A 19962-nucleotide genomic window follows, 5' to 3' on the forward strand; every position below is an offset into this window, starting at 1 on the left:
GAGGAGATCTGCGTCTCTGCTGGGGCTTCCTTGGCATCCCCTTTTTGCCAGGTTGGAGCAGTTGACCTGGTGGCCATTTACACGAGCATATTTGCAAAGAGGTTAAAAATTAAAAAATAAACAAAAACCAAATAGAGGCTGTGAAGATGTGGTGTGGATGACAAAGACACATTTCTGTCTGGGTTGAAGCTTTACTGTCTGTGGTATTGGAGCTATTTTCACCACAGCAGTAAGGGGAACGTCTGTCAAGAAAGGAATTTTTTTTCCAAGGACACGTTTGCTTCATTCCAGTGTAGCCAGGTTTGTTGGTTCACATCCCCTGGGCTCTTTAGGTTCCCCCAGAGCTGTTTTCTGCTGAGGCATTGGAAAAGGTGATGTGCAGGATAAACAGGATGAGCGAGAGCTTATTGGAGGACTGGGCTAAGATGTGCACTGTGTGTGTTTGGGAACTGTTTCTGTGTTTGGGAAGAGGTCAGCCCCACGTTTACACGTTCAGTGGAGTGCCCGCAGAGGTTTGTGTTGGTGCTGGCTACTGAATGTCCCAGCCCTTTCTCATGGGCTGGGGAGGAGGTTCATAGCGGCTGCAGGGCTCAGAGTTGGCTGGCCAAGCCCCCAGCTCTCTAGAATCCTGAACATATCTCCAGCTCCAGGGATGAAGCCCAGCTGCTCTATCCTGCCCCAGCAGCTGTCTGAGCTCTCACACAGAGCATGGCAGCCCTGTGGTGGGACAGTGGTCCCAGCCACATGGATGTGCTGCTTGGCATTCAGTTCTCCAGCCCTGCTGGTCAACTCGACCTCTAGGTGAAGGCACGCTCCTGTCTTGGAGGTGAGCAGCTGGCTCTAGAGCAGACATGCACTTGTGGATCACTTTTATCTGTATTTTTGGTAAACAGGGATGTTTAACAGTTTTTCCCAAGAAATTTCTACTTTTTCATACATTTGTTTGCACACCTCTGGTAGCCTCAATCAGACCATAAATAATGATGATGTATAATTTCCCAGGAATAAGGAGTTTTAGAGTGAAGTCTTAAAGATTTTCAGTATTCAGCCTGGTCAACCTGTTGCATTTAAAAAGAAATAAATCTATCATGACTTCTAGTATGCTTTGTGTATCTTGTTAGAGAAAAATAAATTCACTTATCCAGAGCAATTTTTTCACTTGTCCAAGCATTTGCTAAGCCCTGAACAAAACATGGGCTCTTGTCTCCCAGGTATCTGTGTAGCACAATTGTTCTTATTACTGGGATCTGTGCTCTCCATCTGATAACCTGGAAGCATTGGAGGGAATTATGTTGTGTGGGAATGATCATTTGGCTTTGATGCGCTGTCAAGAAGCGTGATCTTAAAAGCATGTGAAAGTAGAGCTGCACACTGGAGCATGTGCCATTTCCTGGGGGAGTGTCTGAGTGGGTGGGGTGTGGTGGGAGAGCAGAAACATGGGAGTGCTCAGCTGTAAGCAAAGCCAAGTGATGTTCAGTTAAAATCTTCCGTAGTTCAAGGTCTGAGGAAACACCCTTTGTGCTTTGTCTGGTAGTTAGATTGCTTCTTGGGAAATTCCTGGATTTTTCATGTGTTTGGTGGATTTTTCCTGGTGTCATCATGTGCTAGTGGACAGCTGGTGCTCTGATGGGGCATGGGGTCTCTACTCACTGCCAGGAAAGCTCCTAAAGGGAGGCTTACACAGGGATGTGCAAGAGCTGTCCAGAGCTGTCCTGGGCTCCCCAGGAGTACCTTAGAGCCAGAGAGTCATCAGGAAGGGCTGGCAGAAACCTTCTGTCCAAGCTATACAATCACACAAACAAATTCATCTTCAGCTGAGTGTTGATGAGGGTCTGCAGGGCAAAATAAGCTAGGAAAGTAGGAACTTTTTGTTGTTTCTCAGTCAGAATACACTTCATTCCTCCATGTGAAGACAGATCTAGATGGCTGCCTTATAAAATATCCCTAATAAAAATTATATAATGGGTTTATTGTTTTGGACTCCAGCAGCTATTGTACTAAAGATACTAACAGCTGGAATTTACTATGCTTGGCAGATGACAACCACAAAAATGGGCTTTGCATCATCCTGAAGAGGACAGAAGTGAGGTTTGTTGTACTTCAGCTCTTTTACACTGACGACTGAAGTTCAGCTCTCAATTGTTGTGTAAATTGAGTTTATAGACATGTTTAAGGTTAAACTGTAATATCTTGATTCTCAAATCATTAAACTGTGATCTAGTACTCAAATCATGAAACTAGCTCTGCCACTCAAAGGCTGTTTCTGCTAACAGGTAAGTCATCTGTAGCACAGTCCTCTTGCTTCACATGGCACCTCTTCTACCCAGGTGCCATGTGTATGAGTGCCTGCAAGCTCTGATTAGTCCATGCTAAAGATATGTCAATGTTGACCATATTTGCCAAGATAGAAATGGCCTTGTTTCTGTTTCCACATTGCAAATTCAGAAAACTGTAAGATGCTCTATGTTTGGATTGTTGCAAACTGTTACCACTCACCTGTCTCTTCCCATTTATTCCGTTTTCATACTTAAGAAATTAAGGAACTTCCCCTTTGTATAATGGAAACAAAAACCTTGATGCACGTTCGTGTTTCTTCACTCTGTTTCCCAAACTTCAGAGGCATTTGTATAAATTGGCCAAAGGTGTTAAACCACACTGATCAACAACTAAAACAGCCTCAAGAAAGAGGCATAAAGGTAAAAAAATGCCAAACTACCAAATACAAACCATAACACAGAACAATAATATGCCGGTTTTACATAAAATATCTGGGAGTGGTAATCTGGTAAAATACTGAGTGGTGAGACATTCTACAGTACCTAAGTCTATGGAGATTCTCAGTTCAGTCGAAGAAAGAACAGAGATAATTTCTCCCAGGCCAAGCCTGGGAATCTTAGAGGAAAGAATTAAAACAACTATTATCTCTCTTTCTGTAACTATTATTAATAGCTATGGTTCTTCACAGTGTGCTATTCATAGTCACCAGTAGTGTGAGATGTTTCTACTTTGAGACCAATCAAGTATCACTTTATTGAGTCACATTATAAGAGATCCATTACTTTCATTAAAGTTAGCCTTCTGATCCACCTGAAGACTGGAGTCTTTCTTTCCATCCCTGACTTGACAGTGTCATAAGTCTATGATTTACTTAAATTATTGATTCAAACACATGGTCACCATAAATTTTAATTTCTGCTATATCATTCCTTGCTTATTAGGCACTGGAATGATACAGTCCTTCAGGATGGATACACAGTTCTAATCTAGAGTTTCACTATGCTGAACTGCAGGTACAAATTTCTTAAGCTTGCAGTGTTATGGAAGCCTAAACAAACAGTGTATTTCCTTTTTATTTTATTAAAAGATTGCATATTATAAGTAATTTGTAAAAATCCAAATTTTTAGAACATCTGTGACAGGGGCAAGTCCTGTAATTCATAACTGGCTATTAAAATTGCAGCACAATATAAAGAATATAAAACAGGAATGAGGAGAGGGAGGTAGTAGGAAAAAGATGGTTTCATTTATAAATTCTGTTCTTGAAATGCGGGGTTTGAGCTTGATTCTTTTATTCAAGGGCAGTGGTAGATCCTTCAGGAAAGCCTTGGTCTGCATTTCATGTAAGTTGAATTGGAGGGTGGTGAAGTTCATACTGGTGCTGAGCCATCCGCTGCTTAATGTCTGGGAATCCTAAAATGTCAGGACACTGCGGATGCTGCAGTATAAAAAGACAAGTTAGTGACTAGAAGATCCCCTGGGCTGGCATCAGCAGAACACTGCTGTTTTCTCTTGTAATCTGTGCTATTGCTGTCAAACAGGTACTCCCTCCCTGCCTGCCCCCACCCCAGCCTGCAGCAAAATGACAGAACAGATGTGCAAACTTTGCTGCAGATGTGGAGAACAAAATTCACAGAAGACTGCAAAGCCCTCACTGATGAAGCCCAGGGCTCCTGGTAATTTATTACCAGCTACAGCCAGAGAAGTTCCTCAGAGAGGGGCTTGGACACATCTTTCCAATTACAGAGTAACTGGTACAGCTTCCTCTGCTCTGAAATGCTGAAGTATTATACTCTGTAAAATGATCCGCTGTGACGTGCCTCCATCTTCAGGATGACTATCAGTATCTTAGCAAAGCTGCTGGCATCTCTGTCCTCACCACTTTTCCATTTGTTATACTAAAGACTAAAACTAACATTTATAGCCTATGTAAAATAAGGACAGTCAAAAAATGAAGTGTGTGCTGCGTCGTTAGAACCTGAGAACAAACCTCAGGGCTGAAATTCTGCTGTTACTTGCTTTTATATTCAGAGCAAGGAACATCTAAAATAACTGCTAGCAAATGACAATGAAAAGAAAACATGAATGTAACTCTTTAGACTCTGTAAGTTATAAACATCTAGAACTTTCAGAGGGTAGTCCCCACACATACTAAGATATACAAATCTATTTCCTTCTTCTGCTAAGGACAATTTTCAGTTCCCGTGGTGAGTCTTGTTAAATGTCTCTGTCAAAAAATATTTCCAATTTCTTTACCCTGAGAAAACAGTCTGAGCTGAAATTTCATGTTATTTGAGGAATGCACAAGAGCTAAATTCCGAGTTTGCAATGTATATATATACCAAGTACTTTAACTTTTTAAAAGCTCTGATGCTCAAGGTAAAGTACCCAGTGATTTTAGACCAGTTGGACTGGGATTGTGTTCCCTAACTCACAAGAGAAATTGGCTATTTCTATGTTCCTGCTCCTCATCCTGAAATGTTTCTTGGAATATGATGTAGCTAGCCCTTGGCATTCAACAGCTTGGCACGCCTATGCTCCCTTGGTTGTGTGCTTTTTTCCAGTGAATACTGGGACTTCCTCAATTGTGCAGTCTTTTCTTCCTCTGCCACCCAGTGTCTCTGCTCAAACTAGAATCTGAAAGTTCCTCTGCAAGGGCCGGCTGCATTTCAGAAGCTGAAGGTTTACTGACTTTATGACTCCAGCTGCAGCCCATGGGAACACACTGGGAGGGATTAAAGGGCATGCTGGGCTGCCTTCCCCATTCTCTGCCATGAAGTCAGACTTTGTCTTACCATAGAGCTCCTTTAGGTTATTTATACAGAACCTTTAAAGTGAAATTATGCTTACCTCTTCCCTGTCCTTAAAAGATCAAATCCTTCATTGATCTTTGTGAAAGGTAGTGTGTGGGTTATTAGTGGATCCAGAACAAACTTTTTCTTCATGTAGTCAGCAACCAGTTTGGGAACTGCATCTTTACTCTTCCAGCCTGAAAAAATCCCCACAGAAAATGCACGATGAAATTAAATGCTTCTGAAAATTCATAAAACCCAGGGCAGCTTAAATTTTTAGATAAACTTTCTACGGCAGAGTAATGGGATGAAATGTGACCGCATGGCTTTACCTTTGTAACACAGGGTGCTAGCAGAAAACATGGGACAAAGTGCAGCTATTCCACATATGGCAAACCCAGCAGACCAGTACAATTGTCAGTCTTTACAGAATCCAAACTTTCCCCCACATCAAACACTTCCAACTTAATCACGTCACACAAAAGCCAGAGTGCTGACATCCGTGTTGGTAAGTTGAAACTTGATTGTCTGCTCAAAAGTGGGGAGCGGGTGGTGGATGTGTCTCTCTTTTATTACAAACACCACCAGATAAAGTGTCATAAATAGTAGAATGCCCTTCCAGAGGAACCTGATTTGTCTCTGCTATTTTATTCAGGTGTCTTTTTGAATACGTAAGAGAAACAGGTCATGAGTGAGAAAACCTGTTGTTGGAAACAAGTTTTCTGTGGCCTTTGAGTTCAGTGAGCTAGGACTTGCTGAGTGTGGGACTGCTGAGAGAGCTCCAAAAAGAGGAAGAATGGGAAGGGACTCTTGGCAGCTGGCCAAGGGCTAAGCTGGGAGTCTGACCCCTGTGGAAATCAGCTGAGTATAAGCCCTGATGTCCTTTACAGTTCTGACTCTCCATCTATCCTGCTATCTCTCCATCTCTTTCTATTCCACTATTGCACTTGCTCTTTTCCTCTCCTCCCTCTGTCCTCTCTCCCTCTTTATGATTTTCTCTTTTTTTTTCTTTTTGCTTTATTTTCTATCCTTTATCTCCTCTTTTCTCTCTCCTTCTCATTTTTCTTCCTCTTTTTTTTATCTATCCTACTCCCTCCCTTCCCCCTCATTTTCCTTTTCTCTTTTGCTTCTCTCCCTTTTCTCTCATCTTCCTTCCTCCCTTCTTCCCTTCCCTTCCCTTCCCTTCCCTTCCCTTCCCTTCCCTTCCCTTCCCTTCCCTTCCCTTCCCTTCCCTTCCCTTCCCTTCCCTTCCCTTCCCTTCCCTCTCCTTTTCTTTCTTTCTCTTTTGCTCTATTTTCTGTTTTCTTATATCTCTCTTTGTCTCTTCTTCTCTTCCCTTTCTTTCCCCTCCCTCCCTCCCCTTCTGGTTTTTTCCTTCCTTCACTTGACATTATAATTCCCATAATCAATTCCATTTCAACTTCTTTATCAGCAAAACAACCGTCAATACTGCTTCCAATAGCACAGCCTGAGCAGTTAATTTCATGTATCCTGTTTCAGTCAAGATGATTTACAAGTTTCTCAAGCCAGGTAAATCACATCTTTCCAAGTCCTTACCTCCAAAGACAGAGCCTTTCCAGCTGCGGCCAGAGAAGAGGAGCATGGGATCAAAGGTGATCTTTTGTGCTGCAGGGGGCACTCCCACAATCACACTGACTCCGTAGTTATACTGACAACAGGCCAAGGCTGCAGCCTGCGTTAGAAACAGAGGGACACCCAGGGTCAGGCAAGATTTGTCCTTGGGGCACAGAAGTTTGAATTCCATCTCCTCCTCTCATGGCTCTGCTTGAAATTTTTTTGTAGCTGAAACCACATAAAAAATTGTCCATTTTATCTGCTCACACCATTGTATCTGCTCTCACTGGTGTTAAGTATATCCTAGCTTTGCTCTTCTTGCCCATTTTGTCTAAATTATTAGTGATAAGTCACTTTTGGAGAGCATGAGAAATATTGAGAAATATGTGACATGTAGCCACCCTGGGGTGGCCAGGGCACTACAGTGAAGTTCGCTTTCCTAAATTTCTGAGTATGCTTCTGTCCCTGCATCTCACTGGCCCACAGCTGGACTTCACAGGTTTGAAATGAGCTTGGTACTTGGCCAGTGGCTCCCAGCTCCTCTTCATCCTCAGTGCTTGGTGGCTTGGTGAAGGGAGTGCTGAGGAGTGTCACCCCCTCCTTTGGTGGCATACCATGGTATCCGTACGGCCGATGACCTCAAAGGAGTAGTCCACACCCCCGCTGGTCATTTCCGTCAACACTTCATGGATGGGCTTATTGAAATCTTTGGGGTTGATGCAGTCAGTGGCTCCCAGCTCCTTGGCCTTGGCAAACTTGTCACTGTTGATGTCCACGGCAATGATGCGGGAAGCCCCGGCCACCTTGCAGCCCATGATAACGGAGAGGCCAACTCCTCCGAGGCCAAAAACGGCACAGGTGGAGCCTGGTTCCACCTGTAATAACAACCATGTAAACATGGCATAATGTTACAGGCTAGGGAAACTACCATGCACTTCCTCATTGTCAGCAGGATTTCACTTAAGCCACTTCTTGCAATTTAGAGATTACCTGCTGAGAAGGAATTTGCACATGCATACCTGCTAGTGCAGTAGCCAGCTGTACTGTTATAATGCTACATGTGACTAAGAGGAATTCTCCCTAAAATACATTTCTGAGACCAGGTTTTCATTATATGTCTCAGCTTTGGGTTTAGATGCACCTTTTTTTATGACGCTTTATATTCCAGTGGTGTTAAGATCAGTAGTGTCACTCAACTCCTGACAGTGCCAGCTCTAAAACTCACATTCATATATTGCTACAATTTTGAGTGTTGCCTATATGCGTTGCTTCTATCTATTCCTATACTTTAGTTACAATAAAAAAAATTAACTCTGTTATAACATTTTTCTAGGGGTGATAAAGCTATAAGGGAAAACACTATAGATGGTAATAAATAATTTTACTGGATTTTGAATTGAAGACTTCTGAGTACCCTAGAGACAGAATCTGAAGTAGGCAAAGAACTGGTATCTTCTTTCCACAGAGTCTGTACCTTCTCACTGCCATGCTGACAACCCACTTGCAGACTACACAATCTTGAATAGACACCACAAAAAATATCAGAAACATCCAGCACAATATTTACCTTGGCAGTCTGCAGAGCAGCCCCGTAACCAGTTGAAAATCCACAGCCAATTAGACAAACTTTTTCCAGAGGAGCAGCAGAATCAATTTTGGCCACAGCAGATTCATGCAGTACTGTGTATTCAGTGAAGGTACTTGTACCAAGAAAATGGTGAATTGCTTTTCCTTTACAGGTGAATCTCGTGGTGCCATCAGCCATTAATCCACCACTTGTACCAAGACTGTTTGAAAGATGACCAGAAATAATGGCAAGTGAAACTTGTTGATAGTAATCAATTTTGGGTAAAGTCAAATTAAATTAGGGTTGTAAATAATCCAGAAAAACTCACTCAGTTTTACTGCACAGATTACTCTTGGTGTTTAAGCAGTTCTGGCACTCCCCACACTGTGGAACAAAGAGTGGAATAACCTTGTCTCCTAGAAATAAAACAGTAATGACAGAGGATTAAAAAGGCAAACAAGAAGCATGCAGGTAAAAACATGAAGTAAGTGTATTTAATCTCCAGGCAAATATACACTAGGAACACAGCCATGGTTTTATTTCCTTCTGCTACATTTTTAAGATGAACCATCTCTCTGTCTTTTATATAAAAGACAAAATTAGGGCAAAATTATTACAACTAATTTTGATATGCAAAATTTCTGGTGTCTTTCCACAGAACTGAGTGTGACCTATGTCATAAAACCATGTTATTTTCTCTTAATAATTTAACCCTTGTTAGAATTTTTTCCATCCAATAAAAGTGTAGAGGAATCCCATCTCATCTTGCATCACTTGGCTGAAAATTGTCATCTTTCACTGACTATCTATGCACTGTGGTTCAAAGGGAACAGGGAGAGGAGCAGCTGGTCCAGATGAGTGTCCTCAGAGCAATCCAGCCCTCAGGGAAAAGTGCTGCCTCACCTGCACTGGTGCTGCCCACATGCAAAGCCTGCAGGCAGGGTGGGCAACCCAGCTGTGCCCTGGTGCTTTTAAAGTGAGGTAAGACCTAAGTTCTGGTCAACTTAAGTCAATGATTCTTTAGCTGTTAAGAGAATTAAAAGGTGTTTGACTTGTTTGTCATTTAGTGCTTTGCTTTGCCTTATCCTTGAGAAAGGTGAGCCACATAAACTGTTCAGAGAACCTGCAGCTAATGCCTGATTTCACATGAACAACAGCAAAGACTCTACGTTCTTAGTCCCACAAAAGGAAAAGCACGATGTAGGTGGAAAGCAAGCTGCAGATGTTTTTTGCCAAAACCAAAAGAAATTGAGTAGAAAATCTGAAAGTATATTGGGGACACAGAAAGGCATAAACAGCAGGTTTATATCCTTTGAGGTATCCTTGAAAAAAGTGAAATTGGAATATTTTCCTGAGCAGTAAAAATACTCACAAAAGAAATAATCTTTGACTTGAGGGTCTGGAAACTTAGCACAGGATTTGTTTTCAGTGCTGTTTCATACCTGGCTTGACTACAGTCACTCCCTGCCCAACACTCTCCACAACACCAGCTGCTTCATGCCCAAGAATTATTGGAAAAGGCATAACCAGTGCACCAGTTATCACATGGTCATCAGAGCGGCAGATCCCAGTGGCCACGATCTGATTCACAGGAAAGACAAGAATATTTCTGCTTTTAACTGTGTCATGTCATTATATGGAAGTGAAATGATATTCTAATTTGGAGAAGCCACTTGCTTCTCCCCAAAATCCAACATGCACACAATAAATCTACAGGTAAAACAAATTTAGCTGTCTAAGATTTTCATGGTGTTTATTAGTCTTTAATCTACACGGCAATGCCCCTTTGTGAATCTTTGCTATGCAGTACTGAGCTGTATAGGGAGTCCAATGGTTTTTCTGTAGAACTAATGTTCTAGCAATACAATTATATAGGGAGAACAGAGTAAATTAAATTATTCCTGATATTTATATATAAATACTTAAAAAGAAAAGTGTGAAATATTTAAAGAGTGTGAAATATTATATAAATATTATAAAATTATGTAAATACAAATTACCCATCACATATTATTGATAAACATATAAATATTGTGTATATTTTGTATTTATTATATTTAGATTATATGATAACATATAATATATATTTTATATAAATTATGTATTATAGAATGATTTTATATTATAGATAATTGCGCAATAATTATATTACTGTGCTGTGTATATATTTAAAATATTTGTATATATTACATTAAAAAATGTAGGCTACATAGTGTTTTATATGACATTTTGCCTTTTCTTCCAGCTAGAACAGCACTATTTATTTTGAAATATTCAGGTATGTGTTTACAACTTTTATTCTGACAAATGGATTTGTCAACCCCATGACAGGGTTTTACTCACGTATGTAACACTTGAAACTGCTCAAAATTAAGGCAGCTGCTAAATTCCACTGAGGCCAATATCCAGGTAAAAAAGGAAGCTCCCAGGCCTAATGAGCTACTTCCTAGCACAGATTCAAACAAAGTAAAATAAATTTTCTTGCTCCACACTACAGAAAATTCTGATTTTTGCCTTGTACTGTAATTTTTTCAGCCTATTAGAAAAACAGATGTCAGTAAACAAAAAATACAACCCTGAAAAAAAAATTTTTTTTAGAAGAACCTCATTATCAAATTAAGGACTTTAAATGTGTTTCATAGAAGCTGACTGATTAGAAACTACTTTCTAGTAGAATGTTTTCTGACTGGGTTTTAATAATTTATAGAACTAATTCCGATTAAAAGCAAGATAGAATGCAAGTCATAGGAGGTGTTTTAAATTTTATTTTCCGTACCTTTACACGCACTTCATGTTCTTTTGGTGGGGCAACTTCCACATCCTCAATACTGAATGGTTTGTTGGCTTCCCACAGCACTGCTGCCTTGCATTTAATAACCTGCAAACAGAGCAAAGAAAATGGGAATGGCATTTGCATTTTCAAGTCACCACACAGATTCTTCCCTTTTGCATGTGAAACTCCTGCTCATATTTGTGTAGATGAGAGGGAAACTACAGGGAAGAAAACCAAACCAAGCAACAAAAAAGTCAACACCAAAGGTCAGTGTAAGCCTGCTTTTCCCCTCACCAAGATCATGTCTGACTTTGCTCATCATTCTGTCACTTCTGTCAAGTTTTCAGCTGCATCATGTGTAATAGCCTCCTAGGTAATGGGATACCCTACCCATTCTCATTGCTCCTTTGCTAACTTCCTTGGTCAATTTCTTTTGCTGTGTTGGATTACTTGTCTGCATTTCTATCTTCCTGAAGATGGCACACTAAATGATGTCACTTATCAGGCTGTGATGAAGTCTGTATTGCCTAGAACTGTTTGTGTTGGGAACTGACAAAATTGCTAAAAATGGAATTCAGAGCCTAGTACAGCTTTATAAAACTTCTAGTAGAGCTCAAGTTCAGGCATGAGGTGATGGCTGAAAGGACACCTGTGCAAACTGATGTAGCACTACACAGAGGTAATTTTGAACAGTCTCTTTAATTGCGGTATTATGCATGCTAAGGTACCCCCCTTCTCAGAAGGGATACTTGATTCAGGTGGATTTACTACCCAACTATCCAAGACAGTTTTTTTTCCATCTCTTAGACTGAAGTTTGTCCATTAACTCTTCAGGCTTTGTCCAGGTAATGACAGGCTTTAGGGCGCCTCTGACCATCTGCCACCGAGAGAAAAATCCCCTCAGAAAAGAGAAGAGCACTGTCCACACCTCATCCCAGGCTCTCAAACAGGTTTCCTCCCTGCAACCTCAATCCTAGTGTATTCAAAAGCAGTGGGACCTCTCTGTCCCCATAATTGCTGTTCCTCCTTGGAGGTGTTTGAAGATCTCATTCTAGGTCTTTAAACAACCCCAGTCCCTGAAATATTATTTTCCTGGGTGACACACTATAAAGTCCTCAGTCCTTCTGTTAAGTCTACTGACCGCAAGTGTCCAGGTGACATGATCTTGAAAAGGAAACAGAGGGGAATCAAATCTAGGATGCAAGAAGTTTAGCACATGCATATTTATCACGTGTGACCAGGATAACTTAACACCAGCGTGCTGCAAAAGTCACAGGAGAAAACAACAAACAAACAAATGTTTAGTATCAAAACTTTTGAAGTAGAAGTAGAAATAATGTCTGATTACCCACAAACTGAAAACTGATAACAAAGAAAATAATTACTAGGAAATTCTAAACAAATAAAATAGCAGACTTCAGCAGCTAGACACAGAAGTGGGGTGGGCACAATGCTTTGAAAAAAAATGCATCAAGAGATATTTGCACTAAATTTAAATTTAATGTTTAGATGCAAGTGTGACTAGTGAAAAATTCACAAGTGTGGTCAAAGATCACATTTCAAAGGACACCAGCTTACCTAAAAAGGCAATATATATATTTGTATTGTATCCCACATAACACAGTGATGATCCCATGACTTGCACATGCAAAGCACATGTAGTGTTTCTAAGAACAAAGGTCAACAAGTGTGGATTGCCGAGAACAAACAAATCTCTCCTATAATGAGACATTATTAATTATGTATTTTTCTGACTGCTTAGTCCCTGTGAGCTTCTATGGATTGCAATAGGGTCCCACAGATGCAGCAACAGCACAATACCACCCACCTCATCTGCTAAGACAAGCACTGCCTTAACAGTTGTTTCTCTGCTCCTGTGTTCTACCAGCTGTGTGAGTTACTGCAGGGGGAGGGCAGGTGTAGAAACACACCCTTCTGCAGGACACACATTATGCTGTTTGGTTACATAAATTGCAACTGTAACTCCCGTGTTAATCTCAGATAAACATGGTGAAATCAAAGCAGTTAAGCTACATCACAACCCTTCATTTACTGATCTCCATCCTATGCTGAGTAGGGGACTGAACTTGGTGAATTTACCTACAGTAAGCTACAATTAATTTTGTATTTGCAGTAACTCAGAGTTAAAGAGCATTTTTTCCTCTCTCTTTTGGTTTTAGAATAGTGAAGACAGCTGGCAGTAACAGCAAATGATCTTGGTGCTATCTTAAGACACATTCTAGGAAGGTGCTTGCTTTCAGTTGTTTTCCATTTCTAGTTGCATGTCCCTTAATCCCTCTTGCAGATCCCTGGGTGCCTGTTAGCATCTTGCCAGCATTGCAAGAAGGAACATGTATTCGTATCAACCTCCATCTCTCTTGTAATCTAATTTCTCAAGATATAACTTGAGTCACAGTTCAGTATTGCAGTATTGCATTGCATGCGAAATTTACTTCTGGTGTTCATTAACTAAAGTTTGAGACTTGTTATATGCATATTCAAATTTAATAACTGTCCTAATGGCAGCACAATTCACCCTGAAATTTCACACAATATTAGCTATATCTTCTTTTTCGAAAACAAGCCGATAGAATTATAAATAAACCAAAAATAGTTTAAAAAATAGTTTAAACTGTAGGATCTCAGAATGGAAATAAATACATTGATCTAAACATTTAGTACATTCTATAATATTTTAAACTATCCAGAGATTAAAAAGTTTGCTAACCCAGACAGGATGTTATACTTATTCTGGTGCTATTACCTTATGTTGCCTCAAATGAACTATTGCCTTGAAGAGTTAACAACCATTTCCTGAGAAAATACAGTAGCCTGCAAATAAAGGCAGCTCTTCTGTACCAGCTTCATCCTAAACTTTAATCTGTGCTATACCACCAGGACTTACAGTGTCCCTGCAAAGAATTCACATTTAAAAATGCATTACTCAGCTGCAGCAAAGAAATTTTCCTAATACAAACTGTTGCTTACTTTGCCTGCCGTGCTCATGTTGACCACTGTGTCTGTTTCAAAGCTTGCCACCGCTGATTTCCCGCACCAAGAACTCAGTTACCCGCAGAGCTGCTGGGTTGCTGGCACCACAAGCCCTCTCCAGCACACGGGAACCTGGCTGTGTGAAGTGCTCCCACAAGTGGACTGCTCTGATCTTTTAGCCAAGCCTCTCAGCTCAGAGTCCCACCCCTTAATCAGAAGAAGTGCTAGAATGAGAGTGAAGCACTCATCGGATTAAACCTCACTCTTTCAGTGCTTCCCTCTTCTTGACTCCTTTGTCATGCTCTTCCTACCCTTTTTTTGCAGCTCACCTGTGGTTGCCCTCAATGTCATGGGACAAAAGCAACAGACCTGGTTAGAAGTTATTTCCCTTTTTCCACCTCCCTGGAAGCTGATCTCCCAACCCACTGCTCTCAGGGGCACTGTAGGTGCAAAGAGAAACGGAGAGAGTGGCTCTTGAATTCACAGCAACAGGGACACAGTGAGAACATGAAGGCTTTGCTGATGAACTTTGGTGACACTTGTAAGAGCCCAGCTCATCCATGAAGATGTGGGATTGTGCAGGCTGCTTAAGAATCATACACGGACTGTGTGCCTGTGGCTGTATGTGCTCCTGAATTCTTTGTGTTACAGTCCGGCTACTCATTAATCTGTTGGAATGGCTTTCACTTCACTGTGTCCAAGGACAATGTGCCAATCATGCTGAGGGCAGAACAAAATACAGTAAGTCAGAAGTGCTGTGACAAAATGTTTCTTACCACATGGAACACCCTGCTTGTTTTGTGCTTGACCTGTTGGTTCTGTCAGTACCCACAAGCACAGCCCCATCACTGCTCACATGACCACACACTTCCCCTCTCCAGCACGACACGTTGGTGCAAGGGACTGGGTGGAAGTCAGCACTGCATGCCTTTCCTGGGGACTTCAAACCTCATCTATTTTCAAATTATGCCCAGCATCCTGAAATCAAGATTTTTCTTTCATAAACAAGTAAAAAAGAGATAAAATGCTGCATATAACCTTAGTAGTAATTACTAAGTATAGCTTTCTCTCATGTTTACCTGTATGACTGTAACTAATTCAAGAAGAGATTCTTCTCTTCCCTAGTCATACTGGCTACTCTATTTCTGATCCAGGCCAGGAAGCCACTGGCCTTCTTGGCCACCAGAGCACATGCTTACTCATGTTTAGCTGCTATCAACCAGCACCCCAGGTCCTTTTCCTCCAGGCAGCTTTTCCTGTGGTGCTGCCTGGGGTTGTTGTTACTGAGGGCTGGACTTGGCACTTGGCCTAGTTGAATATTTGTGCTGGTTTTTGCTTGTGCAGAGTTAGTTTTCTTCACTGTGGCTGGTTTGGGACTGGGTTTTGGATTCGTGCTGAACATAGGGCTGATAATGTAGGGATTTTTTGGTATTGCTAAGCATGGTTTATAGAGCCGAGACCTTTTCTGTGTTTCATATGGCCACACTGGTGAGGAAATCGGGGGTGTGTGGGAGGGGTAGGTCTCATGGTCTTTAGGCAAAAGGTGACAAGAAAAGAGACTGCACAGGGTTCCAGTGAAGCACGAGCAGACTTGCATAACCATGTTGCAGAAGTTGCTTTATTTGCCTTGCTCTGCCCAATTCCTAAAGATAAATGAGGGTGAGGCTCCAGCTGAGGGCATACATGGAATGGCCCTGGAATGCAGGGAAACCATAGTGCCACCCCTTTACAACTTGCTTGCACAGGCCCTCAGCTGAACCCTTTGCCAGAAAATACTTAGCTGATCCCTAGATCTCTCCACTTTTAGGCCTGTCACTATGAAGAGAATTTTTTTTCTGTGTTTATCTATATGTTGTGCAATTAAAATCTCTTCTTTCTGGTGACCAGTGACATGACCCAAGGGGATGGCATGAAGTTGTGTCAGGGGAGGTTTAAGTTAAATATTAGGAAAAGGTTTTTCACCTATAGGGTGGTTGGGCACCTGAACAGGCTCCCCAAGGCAGTGGTCACAGCACCAGACTGACAGAATTCAAGAAGGGTTTGGACAATGCTCTCAGGCAAAGGGTGTGACTCTTGGGGCTGCCCTGCACAAGGCCCGGAGTTGGACTTTGATGCAGGTCCCTTCCAATCAGGATAGCCTGTAATTCTATGGGAATATGATACATAATTCCTTTATCATTTTTTTATATCAATTTATCCAACTGAACATGATGCAGTAATATCTCCTCTCCAGTTATTTATTAACCTCAGCAGATTTCAGTGAAATGTGTGTCAGAGGCTGAAGACAAAGAGCATACTGGAGGTGTTCAAGGCTGGTGAGCCTGCACACAGAAGCAGTGGGCAAAGGCCTGGTCTTGCCACTCCAGGTTATCTTCAGTTGGGGACTGTAACTTGGGCAAATGTTAACATGAAACATTGACCATGCTCAGCAGATTGTAGCCATAGCTACAGTTTCTGCCTACAAGGCACTTGTAGCAAAGTGGTTCTTTGCTGCCACTTCCCAGGCAGCACAGCTTGCTTCCCACTCCTTACTCCTGCCAGGGCTGAGCAGCCTTGCACTGCTTGCCTGAAGCACTGCATGATGTTGACTGCAGGTGAAGAGAGCTAGTGCTTTCTGAAATAGCTTTCTTGTAATGAAAAATTAGTTCTGCACTGAACATGGCTCTATTTAACAGGAGACTATTTTAACCACAGCTCAAGTGACCTAGAGAGAACCTGTTGTTCTCTAGCTCTTCAGAGAACAACAACAAAAAAGTTTTTAAGAGCAGTTATGCATCACAGATTTAATTGACAAATAATAAAATGCATACTAACTTTAGCTAAAACTTTAGAATTTTTAAAAATAGTTTACTTCTTCCTTATCTACCATGTTGATTTTTAAGCTTACTAAAGTTACCTTTGTTTCTTTCCAACAGTCAACTTAGCTGTTAAGAAAAATAAACCTTCTGGGGGGTGTTTAAATTGAAAATCCAGCATTTCTTCCTACTGTGTGATAGCAATTTCCAAGTTACCCTCTTATGAGTCACTTCTGAAGAACTTGGTAACACAAAAGCCCTGGAACACACATGTTAGCAGAAAATAGGAAAAAAAGAGCAACATTTCTGAAGTCCCACCCTACACAGTATAGAAGCTGTGACTGCTCCAACTCCTTTGTATTTTTCCACCTGCACATTTAAGAATGTCCACAAGATTAGGTATACAAAACCCTAAGTGCAAGTGCTCATTGTTATTGAAGCACAGAGATTGAGCAGAACTAGCTGGCAGGGCAGGTTATGCCCTTCAAAAAGTTTAGGGATTGTCTGAAGATTATACAAATGTGCATGACACGGCAATGGAGCTGAATTAAGCACGTACAAGATGTCATCCAGTTTTGTGAGAACATGAACAAAGACATCCAGAAATAAACACCTTTCCAAATACACACAGGAAATAAATCAACTGCTCACAGGACAATGCCTTATTCATTTTAGTAAGCTGAAGAAATGCTAAAGCTGAAAGGTGTAAATTGGCTTGTGGGTTTAGAGCAAGTACTAGAAGAATTTGAAGGGGAAAATAATATTCAAGGAGAGTACTCAATCAAGCATCAACACCCCTTTTTTAAATCATGCTTTTCTTCCTTTTAGGCCTCTTATCACAGACAAACAAGGCAAACAAGAAATTAAAAAGCACATCTTATAGTACTTGAAGGAAAAATGCAGCAAAAGGGAATAAAAACAAATCAAACATTTGATTATTTGGCTTTAGGATTGTCAGTAGTAGATGCTGTTGTTCTAGCTAACAAAGCCACCTTCTTGGAAGAGAGACAATTAAGGCACACATTTCAAAGATGGGCCAAAGTTTATTCAGCTTCAGATTAGGAAGTCACACTGAAGTCCACCTCTGCTTTTCAATAACTAATAACTTAGGATAAGAAGATAGTGTGCTTACTGATAGCTTATTTTAAAGCCCTCCTGCAGAATAAATGGATTCTTTACAGTAATACGAGCCAATACCAATAATAGTGCAGTGAACCTGTGATCTTCAGTGTGATCTACAGCACAGCCTGAGCAATAAAAAGTTCTGTTTTGTGTTTCTCTGTTTAAATCAGAGAAACACCAAACTCTTCAAAATTCCCTGACCTTTTCCTCAAGCTCTAAGGATTTTAGGAATGCCACATCCTGCACCTGGTAGTCACATTGCCCCAAGACTGCCCTGAGTGCATGTGCCTTCTCATGCACACAGGATTTTGGAATAACCATCAGTGTGGATCCCCTTGGACAGCTACACCCCTGAGCTCCATGCAAAACTCATCATCGTTGTCAACTTTGTGACCAAAAGCCTCTGAGATGGGGCACTTCAGAGAGGCTCTTTTCTACTCAGGTCATCTTCTGCACCTGATTCATGTCTAGAATCAAACACTACTGCTCCATAAGCAAACATGGAGCACTATGGGACATATGGGACAATGAGCATATGGGACATGTGGAAGCCAAATCAAAGGCAAATTGAGCTGAATCCAGGAAATGGACAAGAAGGGGGAAAGTACAGCAACCTGAAGCAGTACAGTGTTTGGGAAATTGTCACAACATGGATGCAGATAAACACTGCTGAGGTTCCTGACTTCAGAAATCTGAACCACGGAGATTGAGGCTCAGTGGGAACAAAACAGCAGGATTATTTATGGCACCTTGCTGTGGCCTCCCCACTGAATGCAACTAAAAGAAAGTTTGCCTATTTCAGTGAGGTTTGACTTTCTGCCATATCCCCTTCCTATTTTCTGTTTCTTTCTTTTCAGGTTCCTTGACCCACACCTTCTTTATTGCCTTTCTAATGCTTTCCTACACAGGTTTAAAGACCTCTGGATATATTCTGCTGCCCAGCCTTGCTGAGCAATAGTTCTGGGAGTACGTGAAACTTTACAAAGCTTAGGGATGAAAGTCAGAGCTTTCTTAAGCTCAGCAATGACGCCTGGTGGCGTTTCTTAAGCTCAGCAATGACGCCAGGTGTTTCACGCCTGGTGGTGAAACACAGGGATCCTGTTCTAGAGCTGTGCAGAGTGTTTTTTTAATGTTCTGTTCTTCAACATTGTGGCCCAGGAACAAATCACATTGGAGATCTCTAAGTCTTGGTTAGACAAGCATGGCAGAGCTGATCTTCACTGAGGACAGCAGTGTGAAGCAGAGAACTTCCCAGTGTGTTTTCCTACAGTTGCATTAACTTCATACACCTAAAGCTGGTTCAAAGAAAGATCTTTCTGTAAGTGTCCTAAAGCACTGTATGTAAATATTTATTTCTGGCATCAGAAACAAATTCCTTGTCATTTCTTATTATAAAACAGTACAGTGATTTATCTCTGCTTCCAGTGTAATGCATTTGTAGGCCATGCCTGAAATATGAAAGTGACCATCTTGAAAATATTGAGAGCAGCCAGGTCTGTAGATTGCAAATGAAGAATAAATGTGCTTTCTTAAGTAGCATGCCACAAGCTAGAACACCAGAGTGCCAAACACCGCTATAACTTGTACACACTATGTAAATCCAAAATGAAAAACAATTAAAAGTCCCCATCCTCACAGTGAAGAATTTCTTCCTAATATCTAACCTAAACCCACCCTCTGTCAGTTAAAAGCCATTCCTTCTTGTCCTATCACCATCTGTCCCTGTAAGAAGCCCCTCTCCAGCTTTCCTGTAGGCTCCCTTCAGGTACTGGAAGGTGCTGTAAGGTGTCCCCAGAGCCTTCTCTTCTCCTGGGCTGAACAGCCCAGCTCTCCCAGCCTGTCTGCAGGAGAGGTGCTCCAGCACTGAGCATCTTCATGGCCTCCTCTGGACTTGCTCAAACATGGGCTTCATATGCTGTGAGCCCCAGCTCTGGCCACAGCAGTCCAGGCAGGGTCTCAGCAGAGCAGGAGGATCACCTTCCTTGAGCTGCTGCCATGCTTCTTATGGTGGGGGACAGGCAGACCCCACTGTGTGGGTGAGACAAGCAACACATATGAACAGGCAGCAGC

General features: G+C 41.5%; 1 protein-coding gene across 1 annotated transcript; it reads right to left on the minus strand.

Moving 5' to 3' along the window:
* Window positions 1-2998: 2998 nt before the first annotated feature.
* LOC134418291 (alcohol dehydrogenase 1) lies at window positions 2999-14142 on the minus strand. Its single transcript, XM_063156396.1, has 9 exons — window positions 13973-14142; window positions 10988-11089; window positions 9654-9792; window positions 8540-8627; window positions 8212-8431; window positions 7259-7519; window positions 6627-6762; window positions 5128-5266; window positions 2999-3715 (listed from the first exon to the last, which is right to left on the minus strand). The coding sequence occupies exons 1-9, from the start codon at window positions 13988-13990 to the stop codon at window positions 3691-3693; spliced, it is 1128 nt and encodes a 375-aa protein (XP_063012466.1). The 5' UTR covers window positions 13991-14142; the 3' UTR covers window positions 2999-3690.
* Window positions 14143-19962: the final 5820 nt, after the last annotated feature.

This window comes from Melospiza melodia, chromosome 5 (assembly GCF_035770615.1).
Source record: "Melospiza melodia melodia isolate bMelMel2 chromosome 5, bMelMel2.pri, whole genome shotgun sequence".
Lineage (NCBI taxonomy): Eukaryota > Metazoa > Chordata > Aves > Passeriformes > Passerellidae > Melospiza > Melospiza melodia.

Coding starts and splice junctions, on each gene's coding strand:
- LOC134418291 (XM_063156396.1), bottom strand. Junction 7,520..8,211: donor CTGCTCTGCAGACTGCCAAG/GTAAATATTGTG, acceptor TTGTTATTACAG/GTGGAACCAGGCTCCACCTG. Junction 5,267..6,626: donor GAAAGGCTCTGTCTTTGGAG/GTAAGGACTTGG, acceptor GGATTTTTTCAG/GCTGGAAGAGTAAAGATGCA.